The following is a 23,619-nucleotide window of genomic DNA, read 5'->3' as shown; positions in this document are numbered from 1 at the left end:
AGGAGGAGGTTATCAATTCGTCTGTATTTTTTTTTTTATATGTCTGTTACCTCATAACTTTTCACTGGATTTTGATAAATTTTTTTTGTTTGAAAGGTAGTGCTTCCCGTGGGGCCCCATTTTAATTTTATCCTGTTACGATGATGGTATCCTTATGAAAACGATATAAGTCGATATATGTGCGCGATAAATAGGTGAATAACTCAAAATTGTGCCAACCAATTTTAATGATTCTTTTTTTATTATAAAGGATATACTTCAAGGGTACTATGGTGAAAGTTTGGTAAGGTTCTGAGCATAGGATCCATGACAAAGTAACGGTACGGAAGGGAACGGAACAATTCTAAGGAGCACGTTAGCGATACTCGGCCGAATCTTTTAGAAACAAAAATTTTGACAAAAAAAAAACCGACTTCAAAAGAGAAAAAAAATAATATGCTCTAAAAAGTAAAAAATAATTGCTTATTATTCTACAACTTAATAATCAAGTAACTTATTCTACTTACCAATATGTAGGTACGTTCTGTGTTTCCACGCAAGGAGATAAGTATGTACCTACCCACTTTAAATCTAACTTAACACAAACCTATGAATAACAAACAATGATCACAATATTTTTTATTTTACATAAAATGAAATTAAAAATATATAGACTATTTAAAAGTCAGCAAAGTTATTACGATAATATATTATAGTTAAAATTATTGTTATTTTTGGAGGCGGTGTCAGCCAAGGTAGGTTTGTAAATATACGATATACTCCAAATTTGTAAATCTGGTCAATCGATAAATACACTTCTTCTTGATGTTTTTTTAAACCCTATACGTACATAGTGGTCCTATATAATGACAGAAAATTGGAATCAAAATTGAGTGTTTAAGCAAACATGTCTACCGTCAGGTATTACAATTCATGAACTTTTCTCCTAATCCAAGACAAAGAAAAGTCATTCAGATTTACTATTACATTTCCTGTTGAACGTTTTGTTTGTTTTGGCAGAGTATGAATTTTGTTTGTGATTTATTTATTTACAATTGACTTTTTCTTTTGTCTTACATCCAGATGTCGATACACCTGCATCGAATTGTTAACAAAAAAAATATTCGCAATCGTACACTATTGTACAATATTTCTTTTATGTTTAAGAAAAGGGTTGTCATAATTGACCGTATAACAATAAGCAATAAAAACACAGATGTTGGTAATTTATTTAGACAAACTTTACCGCTAATTTTAAGAGGAACTAGAGCAGACATTGTAAGGTCTTGCCTTAAAAGTTCACCGTTATGGAAATTTGTCCATACCTTAAAACTATCAAAGAATATGAGAGCACATTTGGGGGGAGGAAGTACAAATTTTCCTTCAAAGTTACTTTTAATAGGAGATGGAAAAGTACCTCATTCTGAAAATAAAATTGAAATTGATCGCGATTTAGGAGAAAAAGTGACTAGCATAGAGGATTTAATATCAAAAGTTTACCCTAATATCGTCGAAATAGAAAATAAAGATTACCAATGGATGTGTCAAAGGGCAATATTGGCGGCGAGAAATAGTAGCGTTGACGAAATTAACGACCTAATTTTAACCAAACTTCCAGGCGATATAACTACCTACACATCTATTGATAATGTAATGGATCAAGAAGATGCTGTCCATTACCCACAAGAGTTTCTCAATTCTTTAAACCCGAGCGGCCTTCCACCACATTCCCTGAAGTTAAAAATAGGTGCTGCGATAATTTTACTCAGAAATCTTAAACCACCAAATTTATGTAACGGGACCCGCCTTCAAGTAAAATTCCTTCGCAATAACGTGATCGTTGCAACAGTTTTGACTGGTCCGGCAGTTGGTCAAACAGTGCTTATACCTCGCATCCCAATGATTCCAAATGATTTACCTTTTAATTTTAAAAGAATTCAATTTCCCATTAAGTTATCTTTTGCCGTAACCATTAATAAATCACAGGGCCAAACATTTAAACACGTAGGAATCGATTTACGTCAAGACTGCTTTTCACACGGCCAACTATATGTCGCGTTGTCAAGATCGGGTTGCGGGCAAAATCAGTATGTTCTTCTACCACAAGAAAATAAAACTAAAAATATAATCTACGCTAAAGTACCGTAAAACATATTATTAAATCTTATTGACGATTTTAATAACAAAAACCAACGTGAGCAATCAAACGATAATCATGATAGTGTTTCCGACAACTACGCGAACGAAGTCGCGGGCACAGCTAGTATTTAATAAGGGGGTACCGAGTGCCTAATAAAAAAAAACAGGCCAAGTGGGAGTCAGACTCGCGCACGAAGGGTTCCATTCGAACAACAGTAGGTACACAAATTTCATATTGGGTACGGAACTCAAAAAAAGTGCATAACGCGACACAATAAATATAAGTAAATTTTCTGTAAAATATTTAATTGTTAAATAAAACTAAATACCTTTACCTGGCGCCGATTTTAATATCGGGCAAGAAGCGGCAAAATACTTTCACTTTTGTTGTATGAGAGCCCTTTCTAAATTTTTATTTTTTATTTTAATGTTATTATTTATTATTAAAGTAAATATACAATTAAGTATTTTGTGAATATTTCAAGTGCCTACCTGTTACCATTTATTGATAAAAAAAAATAGGCATAAAATGGCGTTTTTTGTAGGGGACCCCTTAATATTTATTTTATTTTGTTTCAGTATTTGTGTTAGTATTTAGTATATCGGCAACAGCGGTTCTTGAGATACAGCCTCGTGACAGACAGAGGGACGGACAGAAAGCGAAGTCTTAGTACTAGGCTCCCGTTTTTACTCTTTGTGTACAGAACCTTAAAAACTGATATAAGCATAAGCCTTGTGAAAACTGGCGGTGTGATTTTTATCAACGCACCGCTGCATCTGGACTCTTATCCATCAAGCTTCGCCACTGATTCTTACCTCTTCAATGTACCACAAACTATAGCAGTGCCTCTTTGTTGGAACAAGTAACCTTGGTAAATCTTATATGAGCGAAATACCACTGACTGACTCATCACGAGATCTCCAAAACTATACGTGCGATTGACTTGAAATTTGGCATAGTTACTCCTTTTACGAAGACCACGATTACTGAAGTAGATTTCTGGAAAATTGAAGGGACCCCAACATTGTATGAATTACTCCGTCTAGGAGGATTGGGGAGGTGTAACTATGTAAGATCTTCTCCTTGTAGGCTTGGGGACGGATTACTTTGTATGAATTTTACCTGAATGAAGTCGGAACGGGTAACAAGTTTTTTGTACCGAATAATAAGCCTTGGTTATTTTATCAATTCATATTATTTCAGAATTAGACTTTAATTTATTTATATTTTGACTAAGTTTTTATATCAACAAGTTGAGATTCGTTATCCAAAGCGTAAAAACCCGATTAGATTTATATGCTTGGGTAGAAAACTTATGCAACTAGCTAATAATTGTAATAGACGTTTATTTAAAATATAATTATATCTATTGTATATTAAAGTACTTATATCTATTGTATATTAAAGTACTTATATCTATTGTATATTAAAGTACTTATATCTATTGTATATTAAAGTACTTATATCTATTGGGGTTAAATTAAACAATAATAAAAAATACGTTGATTCGGTTTTATCGAGTAAGTATTTATTTCAACAACGGAAATTCATATAAGGAATCTTATCTACTTATAAGACTTATTTAAAATTTACCGATGGAATAACTTTTTACCTTTCAACTACTTTAATATATATAAATTCTGAATTGCATGTCAATTTTAATTTCATTTCGATAATTTCAATTATCTAACAAAATAAAATATATTTATTTTATAAGGAGAAAGCTTGGGTCATATTCCACCACGCTCACTTGCTTTACTTGCTTTCGTGTCTTTCCTGCCCCAGTTGGGTCTGTGGGGGGTGATAAGATGCATTAACATATAAATAAGTATAAGTCGCTTCATATCTTACAACACATTTATCGCTCAAAGATAATTTCAATGAATATAGTTCATCCTCCTCAAGTAACTACTGAGTTTCTTACCGGTTCTTCTTGGTATACTCTACTTTCCAAATCAGCGGTAGCTTAACATTTAATTGAACACTAACATGACCATTCAAAATTGCTTTTATGAGACTACCTTAAAAAAAAAGTATTTTGATTCGATAAAAATGTAGGTAATTTATAGCGTTCCATATTTAAAACGATTCGAAATCTAAAACATAACATAAAAACTCCTTTTACAGAATCAACTAGGTACTGAATTTTTTTATCAGCTCGTGTACTTTACGTTGTTTTTTTTTTATTTGTGCCATCGTTGCATAAACTGTAATACCCAGTGGGTAAAATATAATAGAAGTAATAGAAACGCCTTACGGAAAATGGCTTTACCTACAATTAAAAGTCGGTCACTCATATAAATTGCAAATCATTTGAAACACTCGAACCAAGATCCAATATGTGGTAATGAATCTTGGAAACCCACGAAACTGTCGACTGAAAAATACAATTCCAGTAAAAACGATATTTTTTTTTTTAATAATCGAACAACAAAAAATTCTAAAAATATGTTTTGATATATTTTTTTTATTATTATTTTTAAAATTTGTTCTATTGCCTAAAAGATTTTGACTTTGATTAAATTAAAAAAATAAAGCATGAAAAATGGCGGGATTCGAGACCGGCACGACTCTCGGTTCGATTGTGATATAACAATTGAATGTATAGGTACCTACTCATTGATTGTAGTGACAAATAAAGTATTTATACCGTTACGTCTACGTGCCTTTATCCTCGCGTTTTCTATAATTGTAACGTTACTTAACTACCTTCTCTTTATTTTTTATTATTAGGTACTAACTGTATCTTCGCACACTTTTGTGTCAGAGGATTTTTAGTTCTTTTTAATGTAATAGGTAGACGGACGGGCGAATGCCGGCCGTAGATGGCCAAGATGAAGGTAAGTGGTCACAACCGCTACAGACATTGGCGCTGTAAGGTATATTAACCATTAATTACATCGCCAATGCGCCACCGGCCTTGGAAACTAAGATGTTATGTCCCTTGTGACTGTTTTATATAAGCACCCTCGCCTTTCAAACTGGAACACAAAATCTTAAACAATTTTCTCTAATACGGTTCGTTTAAGAGTTAACTAACTAATATTATAATCGAATTGAAAAACTCCGGATTTCTTTGAAGTAGTTTAAAATAAATAAAATGAAATAGAAGTATAAAATTATTATTAAGATATCTATACAAATCACAAAGAAATGACTCTTGAAAAATAATTTCGTATCGTACTACGTCTAGCGTGTGACGTCATATGTTTTGGACGCGGATCAAATACGCTTAAGTGAGCTTGTTAGTTATAGACATTTTTAACTTTGCCGTTTCATAGATTCAAGTCCATTGTAAAAAATACATTGGTAAAGAAGGCATATTATTCGATACAAGAGTATATTGATGAAAAAAAGGCGTGGAGTTAATGCTTGTTGACTTTCAGGCAAGAGACATAACATACATATATAATTGTATTTAACTAACATGACTATATTTTTAGATATTGAAAAAGAGTAACTACTGAGTTTCTTGCCGGTTCTTCTCGGTAGAATCTACATTCCGAACCGGTGGTAGCTTTACTTTAAATAGTTTGTTAAATGACGATTCAAAAGTGCTTGTAAAAGCCTACTTGAATAAAGTATATTTTGATTTTGATTTTGATAGATTAATTGATAAGCGACAAATATGGGCCACCTGGTGGCAAGTGGTTACCACCACCCAAACACATTGGCGCTGTGATAAATATTTACCCTTTCTTAGATTACCAATGCGCCACTAATCTTGGGAACTAAGACGATATGCCCCTTGTGCCTGTAGTTTCACTGGCTCTCTCACCCTTCAAACCGGAACACAACAATACTGGGTACTACTGTTTGGTGGTACAATATCTGATGAGTGGAGGCACCTATCCAGACGGGCTTGCACAAAGCTCTACCTTACAAAAATCGATATCATACAACAGATCATTTCTGGCCAGTAGGCACGTTGTTTATTACGAAGCCTATGAAAAAGCCGCTAAAATAAATCCTATAATAGTTACCTATAAATAAATAACAATCAACTACACGTAAACTAACGACTTATGATGTGAATGCCACAATGCACTTAGCATTGTTGTCATTAGGTCAATTGTGGTGTGACGATCTCCAATATGTTAAGTGACGTCACAGGTGATTTGGAAACCACAGTCATATTTCCACGATAAAATACAAATAAATACAAGTAATATACGCATATATTACGTATACGTAATATTTCTCAGTATTTTATTTGGACGGATATAGAACATTTTCAATGATTCATTACGATCTAAGTTTAATTTATCGCACTAAATTGAAATGTCTAGTGCTAGACAAATCCTGGCGCGCTTACCGCTTTTGAAGGATGTGGACGCGAGAGTTTATCAGCAGACGCGCGTGCTTCGTCAGAACGAAAGAGAGCACTGAAGGCTTTGAAGCCGGGGTACCTTTCTAAAGGTTTCGACTGCGTAAAAAAAGTAGCTAGACCGCAGATCCCGAGTGTTCTAAAGATGTAACAGCATATCCCGATGTTCAAAACACAAATCGTGCCGAAAAAATGTTATTAGGCATTTCTGTAAAAAAATCTCAATAATAAAACGGTCGAATTGTGTCTGAATCACTATATACTATATCCCAATCATTTTTTCTTGATCATAACTGACAAATAAACTGTTGGGTTGCCTGTAAGAGATCGCTTTTAGTGATAAGGCCGCCCTTGCCTTCAACTTTCTGTAATTAACCATTTTATATGAACTGTTATTTTATATGATATTGAGTGCAATAAAGTTTTTATTATTATTATTAAATAAAAATTAAATCCGTAAGCAAACAGATGAGAATAAGGTACTAAGCTGGGTGTTAATTCTACTAACAAATTAACACTATCACGATCGGAATATAATCGGGATCGTAAGGTACGTGATACAAATAAGTAGAATTGACCCTAACTTACAATGAAGCTAAGGTGTATTTTTGTGTGTAATTGTCGAAGTTAGAACGGTATAAAATCAGGAACATATCGTAACCGTTATATTATTGTACAATTGCCCTCCTTGTTTTGTCTTTCCCTATTTATATAAAGATTTGGAATTAAATACAACCGAACCAAATTACGAGAACATACTCCCTACGTGAGATGTAACACGTCTCGTCAAAAACAGTCAAATGCAACTATAACGCACTAAAGTTTCCGCAAAATTATTTACATTTTTTCGACACAGTAATATAATTTAAACTTTCAGGTTAAGATTAACAACAATTAGCACGAAAATCGCTTAAAAACTGTATCATTAATATTGTTAAAAATGTCAAGATCTTGAGTTCAATTTTGAGTAGTATTTTTACAGCGCTACAAAGCTGATTAATTGAACGATATTAGGTTGGCAATTCAAGCCAAAAACGCATATTGACAAAGACTGATTGACAGACTGATAAAAAAGTAATACGAGATTTTTGCGTTATCGAGGTACAGAACCCGAAAAGGATAAAAAAAATCGTATCAACTAAACCCAACACAATAGGTACCTACGTCCTTAAATTTCCGCTAAGGTTAATAGCGTTTGGAGAATTATATGAATATTACGTCATTATGTTATTAATTATTTGTGGTTTAGGTTACGGCCATAAAATGTAAACGTATATATCAATAGATCATTTAGGTATAAAGAAATATTTATAGCTAAATTTAAAAATAAGTTATAACATATTATGGAATTTACGTATTAACACCACCGCGGTAAAAATCGCCGATATAGGTTAGGTTAGGTATTTTTTTTATGTATATTATCTAAATACATAAATAAAATCTAACATAACCTAACCTATAATGGCGCGTTCGCAGTTTCTTTTTCCTTTTTTTTGCTGCAGTTGCGTTCACAGGATAGGATACCAATGTCCCTTTTGTGTCCCTATCGTGTTTGAATCCAATTTACTTTCCCATTTATAATATTAGTATCGATAAAATGTTTCATACATACTCGGAAAGCTACGAATGGTTCGGAATGTAGATTCTACATTAGTTAAGCTTTTCCAACATTTAAAACACAACGTTATTCTTGGTGGTAGGACTTTGTGCAAGCCCGTCTGGGTAGGTACCACGCACTCATCAGATATTCTACCGCCAAACAACTATACTCAGTATTGTTGTGTTCCGGTTTTAAGGGTGAGTAAGCCAGTGTAACTACAGGCACAAGGGACATAACATCTTAGTTCCCAAGGTTGGTGGCGCATTGGTGATGTAAGGAATGATTAATATTTCTTACAGCGCTATTGTCTATGGGCGGTGGTGACCACTTACCATCAGGTGGCCCATTTGCTTGTCCATCTACCGATACCATAAAAAAAAAGTTAAATACAATGGACTAATATAACTTTGTATTTTTAACTTTGCAGTTAAAATGAGTAACTACTGAGTTTCTTGCCGGTTCTTCTCGGCAGAATCTGCATTCCAAACCGGTGGTTGCTCCACTATTTTGATTATATATATAATAAATCCAAATCGCATCGCAAATATGATCATTGAATGTCATAGATGAAATATTGACTATAATAATTATTATAACAAATTCCTTCAATGAATATCTACCTTCTTTCAACATTTCACGAGCTAATATAAATTACGAAGACAGTGTCTACTTGAAAAATTGCAATTTAAATGTACCAATATGTATATATTCTTTCATGGTAAAGGAACAGTCGATAAATTCACTTCAAATCCTTACTTAATTTTATAAAAGTTTGATGTAGAAAGTTTGTTTGTATGTATCTTTGTTGCCTTTTCACGCAAAAACTACTGAATGGATTTTAATGAAACTTTACAATAATATAGCTCATATATCGGAATTACATATATTTGTAAAAATATTGACAGAATTGTCCAAATTATATTAAAATTATTTCATAAATTTATGATTTCTATTGCTCTTCGTGATCTCCTATAAAAACACGCCATTTTATTTTTCTCCGATCTAATCTTTTTAAAAGCCCGCCAAAAGTACTTATCCTTTTTCCACAGATAATAAAATCTTAGGTTAGATCATAAGTCATATTATTTATTATTCATTCGAAATATAAAGTAATTAATAATTGATATTGCAAATTATAACATTACAAATTATTATCATTTGTTAACACAAGTAGCCACCCGGCTTTACACAAGTTACTGCTTTACCGGTTTGTTTTCGCGATGTTGTATATAGCCTATTGCAATGGAAATTGAAAAAAGATAATCAAACCTTAGACTTACGTATTTCATGCGATTTGCTAATAACACAGCGATATTGTGCACAAAGAGTTTATGATTAATACATGTTTAATAATAATATAACTCAATCACACTTACATACTTATTTCCACTTTCATTTTACTTCCAAAATTCCGTTTTTCAAAAAATTTCAAAACGCCATTTTCACGCAAATCCATAGTGAATATCACGCATAAATCAAGCTCTCAACCAATGATGTCGCGTCTATTTGGTGTCAAATATTGTTAATTTGGCTTTCTTCCTATTATGGTTGGAATGGATATACTCCAGGTACTTTATTTATCGCATTCTTAGCGGGGGATTCAAGACAAAAGCAAATGAGTTCTGTGACAAATCGTAAAGTAAACTTTAAATTCAATTTAATTTTATGGCAATCATTACACTACTAAAAATAAAATGTTGTGCTCATTTTTAGCTTAAGCTTAAGATTTTTAACATTAAAATAGTTTACTTTGAAACAATGTCAAGTTTTACAAATATTGATTTCAAATTAACTAACGATATTAAATTATCAATCTACTGTATAATTAAAATTTTAAAATGACTGACATACAACGCAAAGCCTAAACCAGTGATTCTAACAGGATTTAGTACTTTTTCAAAATTAATTAACTTTAGTAATTAATGTTGCTACAAATATGGAAATCGGTATTTGCGCATATTTTTTTATAAATAAATGAAATTTGATACAATGTTTAGATAATTCGTCATGCAAGGTGATGAAATTGGGAAGTTCGTGGTTCCCCGTATTTAGGCTTTTATTTATGAGTAGACGATCAACAGTGCAGTGATTTTCGGGATATCAATGGGGAACTAGGCTAGTATAAAATAAATAAACAAAATAAAATATATTTTTTTAGGTAAATCCCTTTTAATATCTGTAACAATAAGAGTTTTACAAACATCAGCAAGCAAGCAATTTATTATACGTACGTTTAGGCTATAAATGTAATTCGTAAACGTAATAAAAACAATCTTCAGGTCACGAGATCATGCATCTCGTTAATAATAATGGATAAAACCGCAACAACAAACATATCTTATCGTGCAGTGAAAATAATTAAAAGCCCGCAATACATCGAGATGGTATTCCCAACATACCGCACTTTGCTTCAGACCAATTTCTCTTTATCCAGTTCATCAGTCACGATTATTGTAAGGGTTTTTTTGCAAATAGTAACACTTAAGCAGCGGTTTCTATCGAATATACAGTATTTTTTCAGTTTAAGAATAACATCGAGAGAATCCCTTTTTTTGGATGATACTCTGTCACGAGTTTAGTACGACAATCGTCAACTTGACGAATGTGTGTGGTTATATGACATTACAAGTTATTACGTTTGCGTAAAGACCGTTTTCGTATAATCAATTCGGATGTGATCGGTTTTACGAATGTATGTAATTACGAATGCCAATGATACATCTTAGATGTGTCTATACCTACATAATTTTATCAACAAACCATCGAAAAGTGACACATTTACGGGTTGTTACAATTGTCTAATTACAGCTTAATTAAATGTATAAAATTTCAGCATTATTATTCCACGAGAGATGTTTTTTGCTTAAGTTTTTTTAACCATTTATTACATAATAACGTTGACCAAAAAAGGAACATACGTAAAGTTACACTACCAAATTTAGTAGTCAACGTGCGTGAACTCGTGTACGTTTGAAGACATAAATAAATATTAGTGACGTCGCTATACTGGTGACATTTGATATTCTAAAAATACCCTTAATAAAAACATTAATCTGACAGTTTAAACGCGGCTTAAAATTATACTTTAAACGTCCGATGAAATCCTCTATAACATTTTTACAAGAATAATTTATTCAATAAAAAAAACCCGTCCACTATCCTTAATGATGTGATAAAAACAAAAATTGTAAATATATATCTTGTCAATCAAAAGTCATACGACATATCATATAAACAAAGTCCATTTTAGGTTGAACAATTACGACAAATTATTAATACGTTCGTCTTGGTCAGAATATAGAGGAAAAAAGAGACAGCCTATATATTAAACTCATTTTGATAGTTGAGAACGTGTTTTAGTATTCATACTACATTACTTACTCGTTTCAACTTAGTATTTCCTAAAGCACTGCGCCGAGCGCACGCCATAATGAAGTGTTTAATATTTTTTATATTTACCGTTGCGACGTGTCGCGCCGATGTCGAATTCAGTGGAAGAGTGAGAAATTTTAGTTTAGAACTTTTACATTACACACAACTGGAAACAGACGGACATGTTGTTATATCACCCTTCGGTATATGGAGTTTGATGACTGGCGTCGCACTTGGGGCGACCGGCAACAGTAGAGCTCAACTTGAACGGGCATTTTTACTACCAGGCAATCAAATATCTATTATAAATGGTTACCAAAATTTGACGAAGACGGTGCTTGATCCGAGAACACCGGGAGTTCAATTAGCAAGTAAGAATTTTGTTTTCAAAGACAAAGGATTCCATGTATTTCCAGCTTTTAAGAAGACGTTAACTACTGATTTTGGGGCAAAGATAGTTCAACTCGATTTCAAAGATTCAACCTCAGCAGCGCGTATCGCTAACACAGCAATCGAAGACTCCGGAGCGACAGTTTCAAATGTTCTAAGGTCAGAAGATTTTGGGACAGCAAGAATGATTTTGACAAACGTGATCTCCTTTAAGGGACTTTGGTCTTCGCCATTTAATGTATCTGATACAAATATCGAATCGTTTTACGATGAAAACAAAAATGAGATCGGTAAAGTTAAAATGATGTACCAAAGGGCAATGTTGCCTTACTCAAATATTCAAGAACTGAGCGCCCTTGTTATGGAATTACCTTATGGCAATGACAACAAATACAGCATGTTAATAATCTTGCCCTATCCAAAAATTAATGTAACTGAAGTATATAAAAAGTTTTCAACTGTAACATTGAAGGACATATTTGAGAGACTTGACAGTGATGTTAAAGAGTACGGCTTGGAAGATGTTGATGTCAAATTGCCACGATTCAAAATAAGCACAAATGTCGTTCTGAACAAACCGTTAAATAGTATGGGTGTGTTTGATATATTTAGTTCTAAATTAGCGAGCTTCGAAAAGATTACTTCGGAGGAAATATTTATTTCCGCCATTGTACACAAGGCAGACATAGAGGTCACGGAATCAGGTACGGTCGCTTCAGCGGATACATCGGCTTACTTCGCCGATCGCATCTCAACTCCTGCCTTCGAGGCGAATCGACCGTTTATTTATTTCGTAATGGAAAAAATGACGACGACCATAATCTTCAGCGGAATTTACTCAAAGCCGAGCGTTTTTTGAAGTGCTACAAAGATGAATGTGGTAAAATTGATGGAAGCGCATGAAAGATGGATAAAATAGATGTGATATATGTATGTATGTATTGCATTCGAGGGACGTTGTCAGTCTTCGATGACTTAGTCATGTAACAATACTCAGCTGTGGTACTCGTTTCGCGTAATTCATGCATATCTTTGAAATAAAAGCATTTATTATAAACATACAAACCTTATTATACCTATTTAAATACTGTAGAAGATATATATGTGATTAGCTTGTATTGAGAAACGTAGAAGTCATTGTGCATTGACCTTTGTATCTAAGTACCTACACAGTATATTGTCTAATGTAACCTTGCGGTGACATCATCCGGCATTTGTATATAAAACAATTATAAATGTTTTATAAAAGATGGATTTCAAATATGTACAATGAACAATTCATTTTAATAAAAATAACAGCATTATATATATATATATTTATATAACTAAGAATAAAATACACAAGTTATAACGGAACTACTTCGTGTATAATAGTTAGATTTAGAATATTTTATCCTTATAAAGACTGCGAAATATAATTGTCATTTCAAGTATTTTTGTTAATAGAAATGTTAAAATAATGTTTAAATAAAATACAGTAGAAAATAAATATTTTTTTAATTTAATTATTTATTTAAACTCATATACAGATAGTACACTAGGACGTTATAATTATACAATAAACGTTAATAACATTTAATTGCTGTCGATACCTATTAATATTAATACATCGAGACTTTTATCGCTTCACTATAAAATAAAACTAAATTTAAGTGTGGTGTGTTCATACAATTATAATTTATACACACTCATCAATAAGGCGATTAGCTTAATTTACCATTCAATTAACAGTCCAGTATTTTTACTTAGTGACGCATTTCAATCACCGGCCTACATAAAAGAAAACGGCAATTTTTTACAATGAAAAATATGCTGAAAGATTAATTAAAAAAATAAAAAATAAACAATACCTTTTTTCTTACATTACCGAAACAATGTAATAATTTTTATTTTCAGATGAGTTTAAAGCAATAAACTCTATTATATAAACGGAAATTGTTTTGGCCGAACGTTATTTAAGTAGCTAGATGATCGGCGGCGTTTAGTTAAAACGTTGTCAATTCTGTTACTCGACTGCATGTGGAGCAATGTAAACGATGTTACAACGATCCCAGAAATCTTACAAAATTCCAGTGTTGCCAAATAAAAAAAATATATACATGTATATAAAGGCACAATTGTGTGCGAAAGACATATGGATATAACACAAATGGTGAGTTCATGGTTGATAGCACCTTTTGAATAAAACGATCGCCTTCTTGCTATATCTTTGTTATGTTGAATATATGCGTGTAGGTGTAATGCTTCTATATTGAATAAATTGTTTTGATTTCATTTGATTTGCATTGATTTGATTCTAGCGGCGATTTACAAAATATAGGATTGTATTAAATCCTCCTCGGAAATACACATACAACTTTGATGGTAATCGATCAAACTGTATCAGTCCATTAAACTCAGATATAACAACATACATATATCTATATAGGTTTATTTGCATGTTTACTCTTTATTGCTATCTTCAATGTGCATGTAAGAGTCATCGGTAATATAATTTCAAGATTATCGTAGGTCACGTTCGTTTCTTATGATATAGTCTGATAAGAAATAGCTCCACTAATCTTGAGGACTAATATTTTATGCCCCTTGTGCCTGTAGCCTCACTTACTCTTCGAACCAGAACACAAGAACACTAAGCATTGCTGTTTGATGGAAGAATATTTGATGGTGGTACCCAAACTATCTTGCACAACGTACCAGGAAGAGCAGCCGGGGAAACTGCCCTAGGGCTTTCACAAGAGAGGGGTCCCCATATTGAAATTCCGACGAGTAAAAATTATAATGTAATATATGTTTAAATATCTAGATATAGTCAAATTATACTAATATTATTAAGTAATGTTTTGTATGTTACTGATACAAAGATTCTGACAAACCTGACTGACAAAAATAAAAAAAGCTTCAAATTGTGGCCCCAAGACCTTTAAATCCGACTCTAGCCCTATCAGCAAGTAAACGTACTGCTTGTATAATACTATCATATTCATATTATTGTATAGTTATATACGTATTAAAAAGAGGTATAATTTCTTGTTGTAGGTATCTCCGGAATTAATGATCCAATTGTAATTTATTTTCACTGGTAGTAAACATCATAATTCCTGAGTTCTATAAGGTATTAATTATATTGATATCATATAATTTTCCTTATTAATAAATTGCATCCGTACAACTATTAATAATTACGCTACATAGTATAAAACGAATTCGCTTCCCGCTGTCTGTCTGTCCAAAGCATATACAGTGCTTTGATCATTAAATTTACGCAACGGATTTTGATGCGGTTTTTTTTTAATAGATTCAAGAGGAAGGTTTATATGTATTATACAAGCATTATATAGTAGAGAAACATTGATAATTTTAGAGGTTTCTAATGTGATGTCGAAAATAAACACATTTTTTTTGCGCTTACGTCATAGATCAAAATAATGTACTACAGTATTGTACACCTTAAAAAGGTCTATAAAAGAATTCGCTATGGTATATGTCCTATCTCTTAGGAACAACCAACAATAACCATTTTTAACCTTTACTTTTTACGTGAAATAACGGCTTATTTACGAAGTGATTTTAAGTAATACAGCATTAACCCTTATCCAATTAAGTACCTACATAATGTAATTTAATTTTATATTTTCGAAGATATTACAGATTTAAAATACAGGAACATAGCGGTTTGTATTGTATATTAAGACATTCTGTAGTATATTTCATATCAGCACCAACACCCCTGCGAAACCGGGTCGAGATGGCCCAGAGGTTAGAATGCGAGCATCTTAACCGATGATTGCGGGTTCAAACCCAGGAAAGTACCACTGAATTTTCATGTGCTTAATTTGTGTTTATAATTCATCTCTTGCTCGGCGGTGAAGGAAAACATCGTGAGGGAACCTGCATGTGTCTTATTTCAACGAAATTCTGCGAAATATGTATCCACCAACCCGCATTGGAGCAGCGTGGTGGAATACCTTCTGCTCAAATTCTGTTATTGTTGTTGAAGCCGGGCCGGGTCACTGATTAATATATAATATAATTAAGTAATACAGTTTTGTTTGTATCCGCGCCCCAGTTTATTCACAAAAACTACATATATCCGATTGTTATAGAACTTTGATTATATTTTAGTTTATAGTTTCAGATCGGACATACGCTATAAGTGTATTAACATGCTGCAGGAGTGTGGACATGCCTTCAACAGCTACGTGGAAAATTTTGTCGCATGCAGCATACAAGTCAGTGATTACAGAATAAAGGAGTTTGTGACGATTAGTGCTGTTTTGTCACCTGGGTACATACTTATTTCGGGAGTGATAATCCACCTCGCAGTATATAGGGGGAGGCACGTTGCGTTCACGACTAATGGTGAGACGCGAGACGCATGCGATCTCTCAGCAAGTAACGCGTTGCGAGATACTGCTACGTTGCAGCGTCACATAAATTGATTGTTGCGCGTCATATTGCGGGACAATATGTCCCTTAGTGTATTCACTGCTATGTAGTATATAAAATTTTGTATATTATATCAGAACTAGTTGAATAAGCCAAAGTAACCAGAGAAAAGTTACAAGACCGTCGACTTAAACTTACTTAAAACTATAACAGAAAAACTTTTTATGACAGATTCATAGGTCATACATTATATATAGGTCATTCATAGGTCACACAATCCATCCATCGTTTCTTTGGTCGTGTCCTACCTCTATATCCATCCACATCCATTCTCAAAACCTTTCTCACAACATGGTCCTCATTCCTCCGCATAACATGCCCATACCATGACAGCCGGCTTCCAGAACTAGAACCTACCTACATAAAAAAAAAGAATTTGAGATTATTTTCACGAGAGAAACAGGTATATAGTTTCATGAATGTCAAGTTGAAAAAGATGCGTAATTGAAGAATTCTGTCTCGGTTGGTTTCAAAATGTATTTTATGTAAATTTTGTACATCATAAAGCTACATTAATTTTATTAATTCTGCTTTCAGATGATTTTGATCTTCGTGGTAGGGCTTCGTGCAAGCCCGTCTGGGTTGGTACCACCTACTAATCAGATATTCTACCTACCGCCTAACCGCAATACTTAGTATTGTTGTGTTCCGGTTTGAAGTATGAGTGAGCCAGTGTAACTACAAGCACAAGCGAATTAGCCATGTAAGGAATGGTTAATATTTCTTACAGCGTCATTGTCTATGGGCGGTGGTGACCACTTACCATATGCTCTTCCGCCAAACACCATAAAAAAACATTTGGTTGTTTAATATATCAATCAAGCTTTTTATTTCACATACACCTTCGTATTGCTATTGGTACAAGTACCTACAACTTGCGTCACACGGCAGATGTACTTGGTAATTTAGCTGATGCAATAAGGAAATATTTGGACAGATATAATAATACATTCGAATGTATACGTACGTAAATAAGCTTGCAAACAGAAAAATTCAAGATATAATTATATAATTTAAGTTAAAATAAAACTGGTGTTATTTATTTTGCAATTATGGGTCGTCTATGTTCCCTCAGTGTTCTCAGTGTTGCTTAGAAGAGATCGATTTATATTTTTACATTTATATACACTTTATTGTCTGCTAGTGATCGTATAGATCCTAAATACCTTGACCGATTGAGGTCAAACTCACACAATATATTTATTTTATATAATACCTATGTGTTTACACATAGGTCCCGATAGATGGCGCTGTAAAGGTTTTTTATCAAATGAATCTATATATTCATGAGCCGAGAAATGACTCCAGTTCAAGTAAGTATCAAAATCACATTCAAAAACCTGTAGTTATATTCGGTTTATCATATAATTTTCTTACTCCTATTCAATGTGGGTTGCTAATTGTTTATGCTTGTATCTACTTACTTATTTGTTAATTGTGCAATCTATACTAATATTATAAATGTGAAAGTAACTCCGTCTGTCTGTTACGTTTTCTCGGGTACAGCACTAAACCGAATTCGATGAATTTTGGTATGAAGCGATTTTGAACTCCAAGAAAGGACGTAGGTTACTTTTTTATACCTAAAACTTACGACCGCCGCTCTAAAAATTATTAAGTAAGTACTTATTATTACACATAACGTAATATAATGATTTGCAAATAAATTGTTTCGAATAAAATAGAATATTAAATACAACGTTATTTTAATGACATCAAAAAATACGAATTAAAATTAATAGGTTTTTTTTTAGAATAAATATAATGTTAACATTATTCCATATGACTAAAATAATTAGTAGAATATTAGCCTAGCAAAGCACGTCTGTTACATATAATTATTTTGAACGAATAAGTTGCACTATATAACTTCCCTGCTGTTTATAATTACATTTGCCGGCAGACAAATGGATACGTCATTGAAACTTGGAGTCAAAAGCAATACCTAGAAAGACTGAAGACTCAACAAAATCAAGCCTTTCATTATTCAAGATAATAGTAGAATAATTTAAATTAACATTTGGCAGAGAAAATAACATATAGTCATTTTTGCATTTAATTTGCCTGCCTCATTGCTCTAGTAGCTAGATATAATGAAGATGCAGTATATCCCGAGGTCCTTGGTCCCAACTCTCTTCCGGTTCGATAAAAAGTTATTAGATTTTTCTATCGAAAAATTCTCAGTAACACCCTAGGAGTATGTACAATGCCATGCCTCGGAAAGCATGTGAAGCCGTTGATCCTGCGCCTGAAACTCTTTCCGGTCGTGTCGGATTACTGTCCCATCGTATTATGAGAGTGAGGGAATAGACAGTGCACCAGAGTGTGTCCTGTATAGTTGGCTGCTCCCGTTCCCACTCCGCTTTCTCCTTCTGGACCATGACGGTCTAATAGAAAGAAACTGCAGCCCTCCACGCTGATTCCGTGCGGAGTGACGAAGGGAGAGGTCTCGTCCAATCTTGCGGACTAGGATAACCTCTGCGGATTCCACGCGGGGTAAACCGCCAGCGAATGCTGGGCGATGTCGCCCCACAGTGGTAAAACACCGTCGTTGCTTCGCGTCCGATCTTACACAGGCATTCTCCGAATCATCCGTGACCGCTATAATCCAACACTATTCCAATTAAATACTTTAATTTCACTTAAAAACTTCGCCAACATTCTAAGCGCCATTTTTCTATATTATATGTGAAACGATAATGAATATCTTAGATTAGCCAAGATATAGCATATATTCAATGACAAAATTATTTGTTTTAAAGATAAACACTTTACTTGTGGTTGTATGCGCAAGCGATCCTGTGGCTCCTCCGAAGAAACGGAACGGGTGCCGTTAGGTTTTAGTGGGTATTCCGTTGCTCCTCATCTCTGCACTAATAAGCCCCACACAACCCTCGCCGCATGCGGGATAAACAAAAAAGGCTATGAATCATCGTTAAAAATTAATATAACAATCAAGTTAGCCTCGGACCAAGATTGGGACATATAAATTACAGTATTTGCAAAAAAACGCGATCTAAAGGAAAGATATATAAGTGACTCGAAGGTAACTGATAGCATTTTTATAATTTGTTTTAATTACAGGTATATTACATAATATTTTCTAAAACAGTCTTAGATCCGAGATAATAAATACTATTATTATATAAGAGTTCATCTTATCTAGATCTTACTATAAAAGTACTATAAGCAATAATAATGTTCAAATAAATTGGAAACAAATACACTGCTTTTTTGCACCGGGTAACACTATAGTATTTTTTTAATTTTAACTATTTATTAATATTTTTCGTGGACTATGATAAAATATTGAACAGGATGTACTGTCGATTATCGTAGATATAGTATATGTGTTAAGTACTTTATGCTACTTTGGATTAAAGTATTTTTGATCTGAAAAGGTTATACCTATGTTATAGTTAGTACTAAGAGATAAATTAACCTTTTGTTTGGGTATGAATACTGAGTATTTGTATAGTGTTTCCCGTTAATGTTACTTTTATCTTGACGACCTCCGTGGTCGAGTAGTGTACACCGGTTTTCATGGGTACGCTACACTTAAATTCCGGGTTCGATTCCCGGCCGAGTCGATGTAGGAAAAATTCATTAGTTTTCTATGTTATCTTGAGTCTGGGTGTTTGTGGTACCGTTACTTCTGATTTCCATAACACAAGTGCTTTAACTACATACATTGGGATCAGAGTAATATATGTGATGTTGTCGAATAATTATTTATTTATTTATCATAAAAACGTAAAAGAGGTAAAAATGGGTGTAACCGTGACTATCAAAAATATTTTAGAATGAATCGCCAATAATCCGCATAAAAATACATTCATAACATTCAAAAGTAAAAAAAACAAGTTGGAATAAATAATAATGACGATAGTCTGTTTATACTTCCATCTCATTCACAATAAAGAGGCAAAAAGAGACAGATTATATTTGAATACAACATCAAAAGCTGAGAACTTGTTTTAGTATTCTTACTTGATGTCCACTCGTTTCATCTTAGTATTTTTCAAACCACTTCTGCAAGCGCACGCGATAATGTATTATTTGATATTTTTCATATTTACCGTTGCGACGTGTCACGCAGCGGTAGAATTTAGTGGCAGAGTGAGAAATTTTAGTTTAGAACTTCTACATTACACACAACTGGAAACAGAAGGACATGTTGTTATATCACCCTTCGGTATATGGAGTTTGATGACTGGCGTCGCACTTGGGGCGACCGGCAACAGTAGAGCTCAACTATCAAGAACGTTTTTGTTACCTAGCAATCAAAATGCCATTATAAATGGTTATCAAAACTTGACAAGGACAGTGCTTGAAACTAAAACACCGGGAGTTCAATTAACAACTAAGAATTTCGTTTTTATAGACAAAGGATTCCATGTATTCGATGCATTTAAAAGGACGTTAACCTCTGATTTTGCGGCAAAGATAATCGAACTCGATTTTAAAGATTCGACCACAGCAGCACGTATCGCCAACACAGCAATTGAAGATTCCGGAGCGACAGTTTCAAATGTTCTAAGGTCAGACGATTTTGGGACAGCAAGAATGATTTTGACAAACGTGATCTCCTTTAAAGGACTCTGGTCTTCGCCTTTCAATGTTTCAGAAACGAATGTCGAACCATTTTACGATGAAAACAAAAAACAAATCGGTCAAGTTAAAATGATGTATCAAAGAGCGACGTTGCCTTATTCAAATATTCAAGCACTGAACGCTACCGTTATGCAGTTGACCTATGGGGGTGATAATAAGTATAGCATGCTAGTTATCTTGCCCTATCCAAAAATAAAGGTTACAGAAGTATACAAAAAGTTCACTATGATAACATTAAAGGATATACTCGAAAGACTCGAGAACGACACCAAGGAGTACGGATTGGACGAGGTCGATCTGAAACTGCCACGATTCAAAATCAGCACAAATGTCGTTCTGAACAAACCGTTAAACAGTATGGGTGTGTTTGATATATTTAGTCCTAAATTAGCGAGCTTCGAAAAGATTACAAAAGAGGAAATATTTATTTCCGCCATTGTACACAAGGCAGACATAGAGGTCACGGAATCAGGTACGGTCGCTTCTGCAGCTTCCTCAGCTTACATCGTCGACCGCATATCAACTCCTGCTTTCGAAGCAAATCGACCATTCATATATTTTGTTATGGAAAAGGAGACAACAACTGTAATCTTTAGTGGGATTTATTCCAAACCGAGCGTTTTTTGAAGTGTTTTATTGTGATTAATAAGATTAGACCATGACCATGAGGAAAAAATGTGTGTTAATGAAGACGGATGATCTTTCAACTACTAGGTCACTGCTAATATTGCCTGGGTGAAGTGATTATGTCGTAGTGTGTTATTTTATCCATTAACTTAGAAATATGTAAAGTTTAATACAAATATAAAATTTCTTCAGCATTTTATATATCTGCCTTATTGAAAATTAAGCAATTATTTTACAGATAATATAATATTTACTTAAATAATAATTATTATATTTAAAAGTTATTTTATTTTGTCCCTATTTGATGACTAAGTGTTCAAGTATAAAAAAATAAACGAGCAAACTATAAATTAGCTTAAAGCCTACTGTCCCTTTGAGCACACGATTTGCTTATTCCACCACGTTACTCCAATGCAGGTTACCCGTATAGCAGACTTTCATCCAGCACATGCATTTCAGTAGAACTTGCCGGAGCTTGAATTCATAATTATCGGTTCAGATCAACGTGTTCTAAGCACTGGGCCATCTTGATTCTAGTATTTCTTATTCAATCACAAGAATTCGAGTCAAAGGTAGGTATTAAAACAATTAATTTAATCTTATTATAATTACTTCAAAAAGGCGGTGGATCCAGACTGAAGGCTGAAGGCGGAGATCTTGGAACTTTGGCGTTCCTTAGGTAAGGACTATATCCAGCAGTGGCTGATGTTTGATTGATGTATTATATTGTCTAAATTTAAGATCAAATTTATTATCTATATATATGTATATATAGACGACGAAATAACGCGACAAGGAAATATCTTTTGATGTCGGAACGGAACGAAATTAAATAAAAAATGATAATCCTATTTTCTGTACATCGATTGATGAGGTAGGCCATGCTTATATCAAACAAAAATATTGTTCCGTAATAGTAATAGGGTTCCGTACCTAATGGGTAAAACGGGACCCTATTACTAAGACTCCGCTGTCCATCCGTCTGTCCGTCTGGTACCGTGGTAGTTAGACACTTGAAATGTTTACAGATGATGCATTTCTGTTGCCGCTATAATAACAAATACAAAAACAGAATAAAATAAATATTTAATTGATCTCCCATACGACGGACATAGTTTTTTGTCGTTTTTTATGTACAAAAATCCTTCGGGCGCGAGTCCGACTCACACTTAGCCGGTTGTTTTTATTGACGACTATCGAAGCGCACGAGCTAATTAAAAATGCAAACAAATAGTTCCTTAATATTTTTCCTTATTACGTAACCATAAGGTTCATTATGTAATCAATGTTAAAAGTGGGTACATTTATAGTATACGTTACTGATCTCTAATAAAAGTCCTAAATTTGATAAAAAATTTAATTGCTCAACGTCTAGTTACTGGAATAGGTTTAACACTTTACGTTATTTCGTCGTGTTATCAGTCGTTTCTTGAAGCGTGGCGTATATCGTTGGCGTGGAGTTAATAGTACCAGTTGACTTCCAGGCAGGATATATTACATACATATATAATTGTATTTAACTAACATGACTTTGTATTTTTGTGAAATGTTTAAAAAGAATAACTACTGATAGAAGAGTTTCTTGCCGATTCTTCTCGGTAGAATCTGCATTCCGAACCGGTGGTAGCTTCACTTAATATAGTTTGTTAAATGACGATTCAAAAGTCCTTTTAAAAGCCTACTTGAATAAAGTATATTTTGATTTGATTTGATATATATTATAAGTAACAGCCCCTAAATCTCCCATCCCTCAATGTCCTCCACTCCTGGTAATGTTTCGTATCTACTAATCAAAGACAGTAATGTTTAAACATAGACAATTTTACTACTTTTAAATACTAACTTCCTATTCCTAACATTTTCTACCACTTTACTCCAGTACGGGTTAATGAATACTGATGACGCATCCTCAATTTTGCTTTCCCCCCGAGCCTGATATGTATTATAAAGGCAAAAACACCCAATTTGACCTCTCGATCTTCGGTTAACCACGAGGCCATCTCGATTCATATTATATCTATAAAAATAAAAAAGTTTCAAAGATTGTAATAAAAAAATATTAAACAATTACAATTAATTAACATATCACAATAAAAATATCACAAAATATATTGTAAAAAC

General features: G+C 33.4%; 3 protein-coding genes across 3 annotated transcripts in view; all 3 read left to right on the top strand.

Moving 5' to 3' along the window:
- LOC135193965 (serine protease inhibitor 77Ba-like) overlaps positions 1 to 23,619 on the top strand; it is a 404,929-nt gene that overhangs the window by 347,913 nt on the left and 33,397 nt on the right. The window lies entirely within an intron of this gene.
- Positions 11,400 to 13,297, top strand: LOC113403698 (serine protease inhibitor 77Ba-like). Its single transcript, XM_026644279.2, has one exon. The coding sequence runs from the start codon at positions 11,477 to 11,479 to the stop codon at positions 12,665 to 12,667; it is 1,191 nt and encodes a 396-aa protein (XP_026500064.2). The 5' UTR covers positions 11,400 to 11,476; the 3' UTR covers positions 12,668 to 13,297.
- On the top strand, positions 20,260 to 21,668 carry LOC113403699 (serine protease inhibitor 2.1-like). The gene has a single exon (XM_026644280.2). It carries the CDS (start codon positions 20,308 to 20,310, stop codon positions 21,496 to 21,498), a length of 1,191 nt encoding a protein of 396 aa, XP_026500065.2. The 5' UTR covers positions 20,260 to 20,307; the 3' UTR covers positions 21,499 to 21,668.

The sequence above is a fragment of the Vanessa tameamea genome, chromosome 23 (genome assembly GCF_037043105.1).
Source record: "Vanessa tameamea isolate UH-Manoa-2023 chromosome 23, ilVanTame1 primary haplotype, whole genome shotgun sequence".
NCBI classification, from domain to species: Eukaryota; Metazoa; Arthropoda; class Insecta; order Lepidoptera; family Nymphalidae; genus Vanessa; species Vanessa tameamea.
Note: the sequence above shows the minus strand (reverse complement) of the source record. Positions and strands in the feature narration are given on the sequence as shown.

What these genes read in the sequence shown, in the direction of transcription:
- LOC113403698 (XM_026644279.2), top strand. Translation starts at nt 11,477, where the DNA reads ATGAAGTGTTTAATATTTTTTATATTTACCGTTGCGACGTGTCGCGCC.
- LOC113403699 (XM_026644280.2), top strand. Translation starts at nt 20,308, where the DNA reads ATGTATTATTTGATATTTTTCATATTTACCGTTGCGACGTGTCACGCA.